We start from the raw sequence: 13,406 nt of genomic DNA, 5'->3' as shown, positions 1-13,406 counted from the left end.
CGACAAGGTCCCACATAAGAGATTAGTATACAAACTTAAAGCACACGGTATTGGGGGTTCAGTATTGATGTGGATAGAGAACTGGCTGGCAGACAGGAAGCAAAGAGTAGGAGTAAACGGGTCCTTTTCACAATGGCAGGCAGTGACTAGTGGGGTACCACAAGGCTCAGTGCTGGGACCCCAGCTATTTACGATATATATTAATGATTTGGACGAGGGAATTGAATGCAACATCTCCAAATTTGCGGATGACACGAAGCTGGGGGGCAGTGTTAGCTGTGTGGAGGATGCAAGGAGGCTGCAAGGTGACTTGGATAGGCTGGGTGAGTGAGCAAATGCATGGCAGATGCAGTATAATGTGGATAAATGTGAGGTTATCCACTTTGGTAGCAAAAACAGGAAAGTAGACTATTATCTGAATGGTGGCCGATTAGGAAAGGGGGAGATGCAACGAGACCTGGGTGTCATGGTACACCAGTCATTAAAAGTAGGCATGCAGGTGCAGCAGGCAGTGAAGAAGGCGAATGTTATGTTAGCATTCATAGCAAAAGGATTTGAGTATAGGAGCAGGGAGGTTCTACTGCAGTTGTACAGGGTCTTGGTGAGACCACACCTGGAGTTTTGGTCTCCTAATCTGAGGAAGGACATTCTTGCCATAGAGGGAGTACAGAGAAGGTTCACCAGACTGATTCCTGGGATGTCAGGACTTTCATATGAAGAAAGACTGGATAGACTCGGTTTGTACTCGCTAGAATTTAGAAGATTGAGGGGGGATCTTATAGAAACTTACAAAATTCTTAAGGGGTTGGACAGGCTAGATGCAGGAAGATTGTTCCCGATGTTGGGGAAGTCCAGAACAAGGGGGTCACAGTTTAAGGATAAGGGGGAAATCTTTTAGGACCGAGATGAAGAAAACATTTTTCACACAGAGAGTGGTGAATCTCTGGAATTCTCTGCCACAGAAGGTAGTTGAGGCCAGTTCATTGGCTATATTTAAGAGGGAGTTAGATGTATCCCTTGTGGCTAAAGGGATCAGGGGGTATGGAGAGAAGGCAGGTACAGGATACTGAGTTGGATGATCAGCCATGATCATATTGAATGGCGGTGCAGGCTCGAAGGGCCGAATGGCCTACTCCTGCACCTATTTTCTATGTTTCTATGTTAATTAATTCTTTTTTTAAGGTAATCAGGAGTTCTTTAAGTTTATTAAATTAATTTATTATGAGGTGGTGCTGTGGAATTTGACTATTTCTTCAGTGACAGTAAAATTGTAAACTGTGATTTGTGTCCACGGGCCTTTGAAATGTACTTGTTCTTGAGTCTGAAGAAGAGTCCCGACTCAAAACCTATCCATGTTCTCCAGACATGCTGTCTGACCCCGAATTACTCGAGCACTTTGTGTGTGTTTTTTTCTAAACCAGCATGTGCAGTTCCTTGTTTTTAATTTGAAATGTACTGGTTTGTTATAGGAAAAAAATGGTCTTATAGTTCTCATTAGAGTAAAATTAAGATAGGAGTACTCATTACAAAGATAAGATAGTTACAATGATAAGACAATCATTACAAAAACCGTAATGTTATATCTGAACTGGAGTCTGAATAATTACCAAGGTTAATCAGTTGCATGATCGGGATGAATTCAGACTAGACCAGATGATGCTTGAGTCAAGTACTTCAAATATTCCATAATAGAAAATGTATACTATAAAAGTTGAACAAATATGTTTTTAATCTTCTTAATTATATCATAGTACAGCTTGTTTCTCCTGGGGGGGGGGGTGGATGAACAGAAATATCCAATTAAAAAAGGATTATTAAAAGTAGTGAAAAACTTGATTTTACAGCCATTGTCAATATGGAATTTTATTCATCAAATATCATGAGTGCTATCCCTAGAAGTACTGGATATAGTTATAATTTGGTGGATATTCATATAGGATAACAAAGAACACTTAAAGATCTTGCTAACAAAGTAACCAGAAAAGAAAGCCTCTTAAAATTAAATAAGTTAACTCCAGTCCTCATCTATCAGAAGAGGACTGGAGTCCTCATCTATCGGTCGGAGGAGGAGCCATCTTGGTGAACGGCTGCTAGCCAGCAGCCGTCCGTTTTAATTCGTTTTTTTTAATAGTTTTTAGTGAGTCCTGTTTTTCGTTTGTTGGGGATATGGACTTTTTAATGTGGGGGGTAGGTCTCAACTTTATTTCTAGGTCCCTACCTGGTCGGTGAGGCAGCTTCTTCTCCGGGCTGCCCGTCGATCCGTCCTCGTGGCCTACCTGCGGGCTTGGAGCGCCGTTTCCTGGCGGGAACCGCCCAGCACCTCGGCCTCGGCGGCGGCACAGCATCGGAGCGCTGGAGCGGAGCGGAGTGGAGCGGGCGATCCCTTGCCTGGGGCGACGCGCTGGAGCTCTGGCGAGCTGGACCGCCGAGAGCAACAACTCCGGGCTGCGGGTTTGCGGAGCGTAGAGGCGGCGCCGACTTCAACAACGGGAGCCTGGGAGCTCCAAACCGGCGCGGCCTTGTCGGTTTCGGCAGCCGCGGGCTCCAACCAGGAAGCGGCCGTTCCAAGTGGCCCAGCCGCCGAGAGGACTCTCCCGACGCCGGGGCAAGACCACCCGGTGAGAACGGCCAGGGACATCGGGCCTCCGTAGAGGCAATTGCGGTGGCCTCAATAGGCCTGACTTTGGGGTGAACATGGGGTGGGGACTGGACATTGTGCCTTCCTCCACAGTGCTATCCACTGTGGGGGGATGATTTTTTTTGTCTATTTGTAGTCTTGTAGGTCTGTGTCCAAGATGGCTGCCGTGAAGGGAGAGTGGACGCTGGCGCGAATTGGTTGCCGCTGCTCCCTCTTCACACTGTGTTTTTGATTTTCTGTTTTTGGATTGAATCCTGTTTTTAATTTGTGTCTCTGTGATGTCCTTATTGTTATATTCCGATTATATGTTTACTATGTAAGGTGTCCTTGAGATTTTGTATGAAAGGCGCCCATTAAATATAAAATTTATTATTATTATTATTATCAGAAAAAAAAATCTGCAGATGCTGAAAATCTCAAATAAAAGCAGGAAGCACTAGAATCACTCAACAGGTCAGGCAGCTTTTGTGGGACGAGGAAAGGTTAATGCTTTGGATCACAGAGCGCTTCATCGGAACTGATAAAGAGAAAAAGTAAGTGTAGTTTTAAGTGGCAGTTCCCCTACGTTTTCTTCAATTTAAAAGAGCCAGAAAATGGAACTTGGTCCTTCTAACCTTCCCCACCACTCAATATGATCATAGCTGATCTACACCAAACCTCAACTCCTCCTCTTCACCAAGTTCCCAGTCTTTAATATTTCAAATTTGTATTTACCTCTATTTTAAATATTTCCAATGTGCTTGCTTATACAACTCTTTGGATAGAAAGCTTATGTGATTCGCTAGGCTCTATGAGAAAAAAAATCAACATTTTAAATTACTGCCTACTTATTTCCAAACCCTTTTAATAATATTTTTACTTTATTATGGACATACAGCATGGAAACAGGCCTTTGGTCCACCGGGTCCATGCTGACCAGCGATCACCCCGTATGCTAACACTATCCCACGCCATGTAAAATTTTACAACTTTACTGAATCCAATTAACCTAGAAACCTGTACGTATTTGGAGTGTGGAGCACCTGGAGAAAACCCACGTGGTCACAGGGAGAACGTAAAACTGTACTGACAGCACCCATAGTCAGGATCGAACCCAGATCTCTGGCACTGTAAGACAGCAACTCTATCACTGCGCCACAGTGCTGCCCTCATTTTCTTCAAACATCTTGATTAATAGAACAATTTGATAGTGGAGGTAAAATATTTTTTGGGGGAAACACGCCGGTCAGGCAACATCTATAAAGAGAGCAAAAGCTCCCTCATTCGAGACTCCTCCACAAGTGAACGCGTATTGGCATCTGTTCTGTAAAACCCTCATATGTTTCAATAAGGTCCACATTATTCCAAACTCCAAAGAATACAGCCCTAACCGGTTTAGCTATTTTATTAGAACAATCCTCGCAGCCCAGAATTTAGGTTGGTGAATCTCTTTAGGACTTCCTCCAATGCTACAATATTCTATCTTGGGTCATGAGATTAAAACTGTACATAGTACTCCAGTTGCGACCTCACCAATACCTTGCACAATTGTAACAAAACTTTCCTATTTCTAAATTATGCAATAAAAGCCAATATGCGGTTTTTCTTAAGAACTCCAAGAACTACAATACAATATACAATACAATATACAATACAATTTATTGTCATTTGAGCCTCAGTGAGGCTCAAACGAAATTCTGTTTCCACAGCCATACAAACAAAGACAATTCCTAGACATACACACAATTTAGTTCACACAAACATCCACTGTGATGGAAGGCAAAGTATTTTCTCTCCCCTGTTCTCCATGTCTCTCCCGATGTCCAAGCCCCAGGCGGGCGATGATAAGTCCCACGGCCATTTTAGGCCGTGCCGGGCGATTTACGGCCCCGCTCCCGGTCTAGAAATCTCGAAGTTGGAGCCCCCGGCGGGCGCTGGAATGTCCCACGGCCATGAAGCCGTGCCGGGCGATGTATGACCCCGCTCCAGGTCGTTCCAACCCCGCGACACGGGCTGGAGAAGTCGCGTTGCGGGAGCTCCGGGAAGCGGTCTCTCTCTCCCCCCGGACCCGCGAGCTCCTGATGTTCCAGTCCACCGGACCTGCGGCTGCGTTGCTGGAGCCTCCGAGCCCCAGGAGTCGAGTCGCAGCAGCGAGTCACCACCGCTCCCCACGCTCCGAGGCCGGCCAGCCCCACGATGGTGAGTAGTCCGCAGCTCCGCAGTCTCCCGAGCCCCCGGGTCGTTCAGGCTGGAGGCCGCTCCACGGTGCTAGGCCCCAACGACAACGGAGACCCGACAGGGAAAAGGTCGGGTCTCCCGGACAGGGAAGAGATTCTAAACGGTTTCCCCCCGCCCCCCACATATACACATTTAAAACCAGTATCAAAAAACACCAACACTACATTTAATTAGACAAAAAATAAAACAAAGACAGACAGGCTGTAGGGGCCGCTGCAACGGGTGAGTCGCGCCGCCCCAAGAACTGCAGAAGCACTCCAAGATCTCTCTGTACTTCAACCATTTGCAGTTTTGTTCGATTTAGATAATAATGCCTTTCGATTCTTTTTACTACAGTGCATTTACTACTTTTCCCACAGCACATTGCATTTGACGAGATTTCCTTCAATTTGCACCCAATTTCAGAGTCTGCACTATATCTTGTTTTGCCCTTTGCCATTTATAACAAATGGTCTTCCATCTGGACCATTAATTATTTCTCTTGCCTGAACTGCTGAGTGTTTTACCTCAACAATCACATTGGTTCATTAATCTTCTGGTTTTGTTAGCCACTTTACCACTTATTACAATCTGGTCATACTATCATGGAATGATCTCCATTAATCTGGGTTGTTGGTTCTGCCAACAACTCTCCGAGAATAAAGCAGTTAGTTTTATTTATCAGCCGAATCATTTTAAACTTCCAACAATGATACACTGGAATTGCAACATGAAAGTCTACAAAATCAACTCAAAAAAATGTCGTTCCAAAAGTGTTATAAAAATGAACAGAGATGCACAGAAGTACCATGTTCTTCATTAGGTTCATCATCATCCTGACTGAGATATATTTGTTGTACAACCCCCTGGGATCAAAATCTTAGATTTCCCCATTCTACATCCTTGTGGTGAGTTATCCAGATGATAGCAGTAATACAACTACATTCTTGAACAACCCGAATTGGAAAAAAATTGTGCCAACCTTATCAATGATCACCACCTCCTAAGAAAGGATACTAATTTTTGATAATATAACTTGAACTCCAGGGATATACAACAGCCTCGACAATATGCAGAATTGTGTGTGAGAGTCCCAAGTGATTGTCAGCTGTACCAAAATAACGTTTAATCAATTGTCTTTCAACTATTACAAAATTGACCTGCAGACCTGCAGACCGTTTCAATAAAGGGGTCATAAATAGCACAGTAAATAATTTCAAAAGTTGTAAAGTAGATTTTACATTAAACTGCAACCGTAGAACACAAAGCATTGCACAAACCTTTAAAAAGATAATTATAAAATAATTATCTACTATTCCTCACCAAATTGCAAACATTGTGTGAAATTTAGTTTAAACTGTTGTATTTATTTTTATATGAGTACATATGTTAAAAATATTTGGATTACAGCACAAATATTTTTTTAAAGCACACCTTTCTTGCTTTAAAGCATATTCAAGCATTTTAATTCTTCTGACTAAATCCTTCTTCAAGTTCTCCTGGCCTTTTCTCTCTCCTTGCAAGAAAGAAATCTGTGCCTAAAAGAAAAGAACAGAAGAGCATTAACAATCTAAATTTGAGGTTTGGGGTGCAACTTAGCACCTTTCTAAATTTCTAAGCAACGCAAGTTTTTCACCAGAAGATTGAAATACATTTTTTGAACAAGTTACATGAATGCAGTTGGTAAATATAAGCAATTAAAGAATGATTATAAATCACATTAAATCTTAAGCAATATCACATTAAGGTCCTTCTGAGACCTGGCCTTTATCATAAATGTACCACCTAAAATATCTACAAACTTCCTATTTCCCTTCAGCTTATGACTCCATTATAAAGGCATCCATGCCTACTCTCTGGCACAATGGCCAGGAATTCAGGTGTATTTATTCATTAAAGATGCCATATACATATGTTTCAAATAAATGTAAAATAGCTCAAATCCAGAGAGTAAAAGTTGAAAATTCCAGTTTTAAATTTCGAATCACTTCAATTGAATATCTCCATTCACTATAGCAGTAGTATTTTGGTTGGAAGGTATCACCAAAATTTAGGAAATATTCCTTTTAGTGGTGGAAGGTTATTTTGTTCTAAAGTGTTGCCATTATTCATAAGATGTGATTACACTTTCCTCATTGACCCGCTTTCTTAAGGTGAGAAAGGCAGGATGAAATTCAAAATAGTTAACACTTCATAAACATACATGGAATGAAAGTTGCATACTGGGCCCAAAGTTAATGCACAAAATATGATGGAAGGTTTAGTTTAGTTTAATTAAGAGATACAGTGCAGAAAGAGTCCACACCAACCAGCGATCCCCACACACTAACACTGTCCTACACACACTAGGGACAATTTACACGTATACTAAGCCAAATAACCTACAAACCTATATGTCTTTGGAGTGTGGGAGGAAACCAACGTTCTCTGCGGTAACGGAGAGAACATACAAACTCCTTACAAACAGCACCAGTAGTCAGGATCGAACCTGGGTCTCTGGCACTGCAAGCGCTGTGAAGCAGCAACTCTACCGCTGCGCTATTGCGAAGGTCCCAGACCTGAAACATTAATAGTTTCTTTTCCCACAGATGCTGTCTAACTTGTTGAGTATTTGCAGCAATTTAAGTTGTTATTTCAGATTTGTTTTTTCCATTTTCATTAATACTAAATTGAATTAGCCATTAAACCAGTGGTTCTTAACCTGGGGGTCGCGACCCCCATGGGGGTCATTTGGGGTTTTTTCCGGGGGTCATGAAGGGATTGTAAATAACATCAATTTGTTGAGCCCATTTTTAGGAACCTAACAAAGGTACATGTCACACAGTATTTTGTTCGCGTATGCGCGTACGTATACACAGGGCCTATGAGAGGGGCGTGCAGGGGCCGGGCCCGAAGTCCAAAAGGTGGCCCGGGAGCCAAACGAGGAGGGCCGGGAATTTCGTGAAATCTCAGAAAATGTTTGCATATATTTTGTGAAGACTACCATTCACATTTTGTATGAGCCTACATAGTTTTATATATCGCAATTCGTAGAAATTGTGATCCATAATGATGCGGGGAATTTTAACTGGCGGGTGTGTGGTCGGGTAACCTGATTAAAAGAGGGGGAAGGGGAAGACTTCGGATAATTTTAGGGAAATTAAATAATTTCGGGACATTTCCTGGCCCGGTAAGTCTTCCCCAACTGCGCATGTACGACTGCCGGAATCCGGGCCCACTGCGCATGCGCGAGGATACGGCAAAGGGTCCAATCGGCCCGAGGGATGATTTGCAGAAAAAAAGTATGTACCTGTATATTTACGGCCTACCACGCCTGCGCAGTTGGGGGAGGACCGTCAGCCGCGTTACAATTGAAAATGGCGCCGGTGACGCGGTAGGGACACCGTCTCCCTGCGCATGTGCAGTGGGCCCGGTATCCGCGCGTGCGCAGTTGAGGCGGCAGTCGCGCATGCGCAGTTGGGGAAGGTTTACCGGGCTGGGAAATACCATAAAATTCCAGGTAATTTGGAATTATATTTCAGGAAATTTTTTTTTGAGGTGTGGAAGCGCTGACTGGGACCGAGCAGTCAGACCACGTGCTGTCTGCATCGTGGAGGTTGTGGGCCTCGTGCTCGTGTGGGCCTGGAACTCTGGTGAGGTGACGGCTCTGGCCCGCTGGTGGCTGGTGGAGAGGCGAGGGTCGGCGGAGTCGCTGGTGGAGGCCCGTGGGGAGCTGGAGTAGAGATATGGACAGCAGCATCGGTAGCTTTCTGAAGACAGTGAAGGTCGGCGACAGTGGCTGTGGTGGCCCCACCCGGTGAGATGGCCCCCACGCGGCTGTTTCAGTGGTCCGGGCCTGGGTTTGGGTGTGTGTGGGTTTGTCAGTGGGTGTGGGTGTGTGTGAGTGGGTGCGTGTGGGTTGGTGTGAGTAGGTGTGTGTGGGGGTGAGTGGGTGTGGGTGTGTGAGTGTGTGCGTGAGTGTGTGTCTGAGTGCGTGCGTTAGTGGGAGGGTGAATTTTGTAAATGCAGTTAAAACCATTAGATCTGTTGAACTTGTTAACAGAGTATAGACTTGGTAACCTGTTTCCAAATGTTTGTGTTAGCTTAAGAATACTATTAACAATTCCAGCAACAGTAGCTTCTGCAGAGAGGTCATTTAGCAAACTCGGCTGATTATGAATTATTTAAGGTCTACAATGTCTCAGAAACGTCTTGTGGATTTGGCCTGGCTAAGTATTCAAAGTCAAAGTCAAAGTCAATTTTATTCGTCACCTACACCCGAAGGTGCAGTGAAAAGAATTTGCCAGCAGCGATACACGTAAAAGAGCACAAAATACACAATAAAATTTAACACAAACATCAACCACAGCATTCTTCACAGTGGTGGAAGACAACAAAGTTCAGCCAGTCCTCCTCCTTTGTTCACCCGTGGTCCGGGCCATAACCCCTCCGTAATTGCCACTACGGACGGCCCGATGTACAGTCCCTCTCGTCGGGATGATCCAAACTCCGACGTCGGGACCGACAAACACACTTGGGTGGTCCAGGCTCGGCACTTTCCTACCGGAGACCACGGCTTCTGGATGTTATAGGCCGCAGGCTGGCAGTCGGAGCTCTTCTCTTGCGATCCCCAGCGAGGGATCCCAGGCTCCGGATGGTAAATGCACGTCACGCCTGCGGCTAGAAGCTCCGCGGTCCATAGCCCCACGATGTCAACGTATTGAATTAATAGTATTGAATCAAACATTGCCAGAACAATAAATGTTCATGCTGCGATTCAAAAATTTTCACAAAAAAAGGCCAGGAAAGCTCTTTATTTAAAGTAAATACTAAGCCTATCTACCTTCTTTTACTAATAATTATGTCTTCTGATGATCTGATCTGTATTGAAATATAAAAGGATGTTTCAATATGAATTCTTTCTCCTTATCTGTATTGTAGCATAAACAAAGATGTTCAAAACAAATGTGCTTTCTGATCCTTTTTATTTATTTATATTTATATTTATCATGGAGGGAGTATAGGAGCATAAGGCCTCAAATGCAGGAAATCAACAGAGCGCTCCATTCCCTCTCTCATCTTCCATACCCCTTTTTGCTTTACAGGCTACAGCTCATGGCATAAAACCGTAGCGTAGTGGATAAAAACAGGATGACTAATGAAGAAGGGAAGGGAAGGGGGCCCGAAAAAAACGTTGTACCCACCAGGTCACGAGCCGTCAGGATAGGCAGGGTAGGCACTGCCTACCCTGACTAAAATTATAAAATGGTAATTATTAAATATAAATAGTAAAGGCATGGGAGAATTATGGCTGCATAAGAAATCGATCTCTTAGGTAGGCATTATTCTCCGTGCCTTTCATGCACAGTACTTGCAACACGCGAAGGTCTGTGCAGCCCACGTGCCATCGGCGCTGCTTCAAGCCGTCAATTTCAAGGGGAGCTGAAGGCAGCTGAAATTCTGCCTTTGCAGTACTGTGCATGGCAGCAGCCTACTGCGCATGCGCAGCGCAAGTTTCTTGGCAGGTTTTTCAAATATGGATTGTCATTATCCTAAGAATATCTTAAGAAATAAAGAGAGAAGAATGGAGTTTGTGTACAAATGATGTGGTAGGCAAATCTCTTGGTGCTATATGTTTTTAAATACTGTATTTCCTGGGGTGTGGAGGGAAGGGGGGCAGAAGAGCTCCTTTCACAGTGTTTGGGGAGTCTGGCCCGGGGTAAAGTTGCGGGGAGGGTAGGAGCATTGTGAAGGAGGGGGTCGGGGATCATGCCAGTAACCCACTTGCCCTCATTGTGGCCGGGGAGTGAATTAGCTCGGGTGGCTGCGAGCGGCCACCGGGACTGGACAGCCCCTTCTGCTGGCCCCCGCTCACCTCTGGCAGTGCTTTCCGTCTGAAAACCTCTCTCCTGCCGATCGCCGGCCTCGCTCATGCCAGCCGCTTCCCGCAAATCCTTAAATTCCGACTTGGTGATCAAGGGACCAATTGAGGTTACTTGGCTGTCGGAATTTAAGGATTCGCGGGAAGCAGCTGACATGAGCGAGGCCGGCGATCGGCAGGAGAGAGGTTTTCAGACGGAAAGCACTGCCAGAGGTACGCGCTTCAGCAGAAAGCGCTGAGGTCCTGGCGGCCGCTCGCAGCCACCTGAGCTGCTTCCTTCCCCAGCCACAATGCGGTGGCTCCGTGCCCGGAGCGCCGCGGCAGCGGTGAGTGAGTAGGTTACTGGCATGATCCCCGACCCCCTCCTTCTCAACACTCCTGCCCTTCCTGCAACTTTAACCCCTGGCCAGACTCTCCACACGCTGTGAAAGGAACACTCTCCCCAATTGGTCCCTTGAACAAGAATTGTCATACAATAAAATGACAACTGTTTCAACTTGTCCCGGTGTGCTCCCGTTTTTCCCACCATCTCTCCACCTGCCGTCATCCTCCATCCCCCACCCATTCAGTAATTCAAAATGAAGGAGATTTGGAAGCCTTGGGCAAATTGAATTGTTACTTATCTTTATTTTTTATTTTTAGGAGAGGAGAACAATCTGCGCATGTGCGGTTTAAGATTTTTTTTAAAAAGCCGACTGACTGCCTACCTTGAGTAATTACTCACGGCATGTGCCTGGTACCCACTGATAAAATTCCTCCGAGGCCCTGCGTATACACACACAAACTGTGTGTGTTATGAACCATGTCTTCCAAGACACGCACGTATAGTGAAGCATTTCTCAAGTATTGTTCACAAATCTGTGGTCAAGCCGCAATGTGTTATCTGTGCCAAGGTTTTGAGCCACGAGAGCATGAAGCCCAGCAAACTGAAGATCCATTTGGAGTATTGTCACAGCAACACTGGCGGGGAAGGGCATTGACTATTTCAAATGAAAAGAAGCCACACTCAAGGGCTCCCGCATCGATTCGACGGGTCACTGCGCTCATCAAAATGAAGCAGCGTTGGAGGTTTCATACCGGATTGCCTATCGAATCGCACAGACCAAGAAACCTCACAGCATCGGTGAAGAGCTTATCAAGCCATGCCTTCTTGAAGCAGCGAAGTTGGTGCTGGGGGAACAGCAGTCAAACCAGTTCAGGCATATTGCCCTTTCGAATGACACAGTCAAAAGTCGAATCTCAGATGCTGCAAGTAGTGAGCGCTGTGAAGAGCAGTCCAGTGTATTCACTGCAACTGGACGAGTCAACAAATGTTGCCTCATGTTCCCAACTGCTAGTCTACGTTCGTTACCTCGATGGAGAAGACATGAAGAAAGAGTACCTGTTCTCTGAGCCATTGGCTACTACCACTCGGGGAGAAGATGTGTTCAGAATGCGGGAAGCCTTCCTCATCAAACATGAGCTTGGCTGGGAACGCCTTGTCAGGGTGTGTACAGATGGGGCACCTTCCATGGTCGGTTGCAGATCCCCGGCTTCAAAGCCTTCGTGAAGGATATCGCTCCCCATGTCTCCTTCACCCACTGCATGATACATCGCCATGCTTTAGCAATGAAGACTCTCCCTCCTGGTCTTGAAGAAGTGCTTTCAGATGTGGTGAAGTTTGTGAACCACATCCAAGGAAGCGCAACAAACGCAAGAATCTTCAAAGCGATGCGTGAAGAACTGGTCGCCGATTTCACTGTTCTGATATTCCACACAGACGTGTGCTGGCTTTCGTGTGGTAAAGTACTCAATCGTATGATTCAACTTTGAGAAGAAATAGCGCTGTTCTCGGAGAGAGGGTGTACTGAGAAGGAGAATCAGCTTCATGAAAAGATGCAGGATGAACTGTTCGTGATGAAGGTTGCTTACTTGACTGACTTCTTCTCCTGTCACTTCAAGGAAACCTTGCAATGCTACACACGGCTCGTGACAAAGTGGCAGCGTTCAGGAGGAACCTTTACCAGAGAAGAGTCCAGGACGGTGACACGACTATCTTCCCTGAGATGACGACTCTCCTGGATGCTACGTCAGATGCTGAATGCCACTTCCACGAGGAGATCTCAACCCATCTTCAGGCAATAAGTGAAGCCATCGAACGTTACTTCCCCGGACTGGACGACCGCTCTCATGATGAGTGGATCATCCGACCCTTTTCTGTTGAAAACGGTGCCATCAGCGATACTGACGTGACTGCGAAGGTTGAATTTTACCGAATTTGTGAAGATGCACAGCTCAAGAGTGACTTAATGGAACAAGAGCTCGCCACGTTTTGGCTGAAAGTGAAGGACTGTCCTTTTCTTTCAAAGAAGGCCCTGACCCTATTGGTCCAGCCCCCCTCAACCTATCGTTGTGAGGCTGGATTCTCAACCATGGTAACTCTGAAACGAAGGTACGCAATAGGCTTTTGATTGACGCTGACATGAGGTGCTGCCTGTCGAGCATTCGTCCTCGTTTTGATTGCCTGATGGCTGTGAAGCAATTTCAGCCATCCCATTGACTGAGCATTGGCAGACATGTTTTAATAAACCGGGCTAGTTTTTTTTCCAATTTTTGTTTCGGGGGTCACGGTACTGACTAAGAATGTCTGATGGGGTCGTGGGGGCAAAAAGGTTAAGAACCACTGCATTAAACAATGATATGTTACATTAGTGTTATGTGCCAAGATAGACA

The 13,406-nt window shown here is 45.4% G+C and overlaps 1 protein-coding gene across 3 annotated transcripts in view; it reads right to left on the bottom strand.

The window, feature by feature from the left end:
- Positions 1-13,406, bottom strand: part of strn (striatin) — an 85,288-nt gene that overhangs the window by 34,875 nt on the left and 37,007 nt on the right. For all 3 annotated transcript variants that reach the window (XM_033021807.1, XM_033021808.1, XM_033021809.1), the window contains exon 2: positions 6,269-6,372. In XM_033021807.1, coding sequence (XP_032877698.1) covers positions 6,269-6,372 — 104 coding nt within the window. The remainder of the gene's footprint in view (positions 1-6,268; positions 6,373-13,406) is intronic.

The sequence above is a fragment of the Amblyraja radiata genome, chromosome 5 (assembly GCF_010909765.2).
Source record: "Amblyraja radiata isolate CabotCenter1 chromosome 5, sAmbRad1.1.pri, whole genome shotgun sequence".
Lineage (NCBI taxonomy): Eukaryota > Metazoa > Chordata > Chondrichthyes > Rajiformes > Rajidae > Amblyraja > Amblyraja radiata.
Note: the sequence above shows the minus strand (reverse complement) of the source record. Positions and strands in the feature narration are given on the sequence as shown.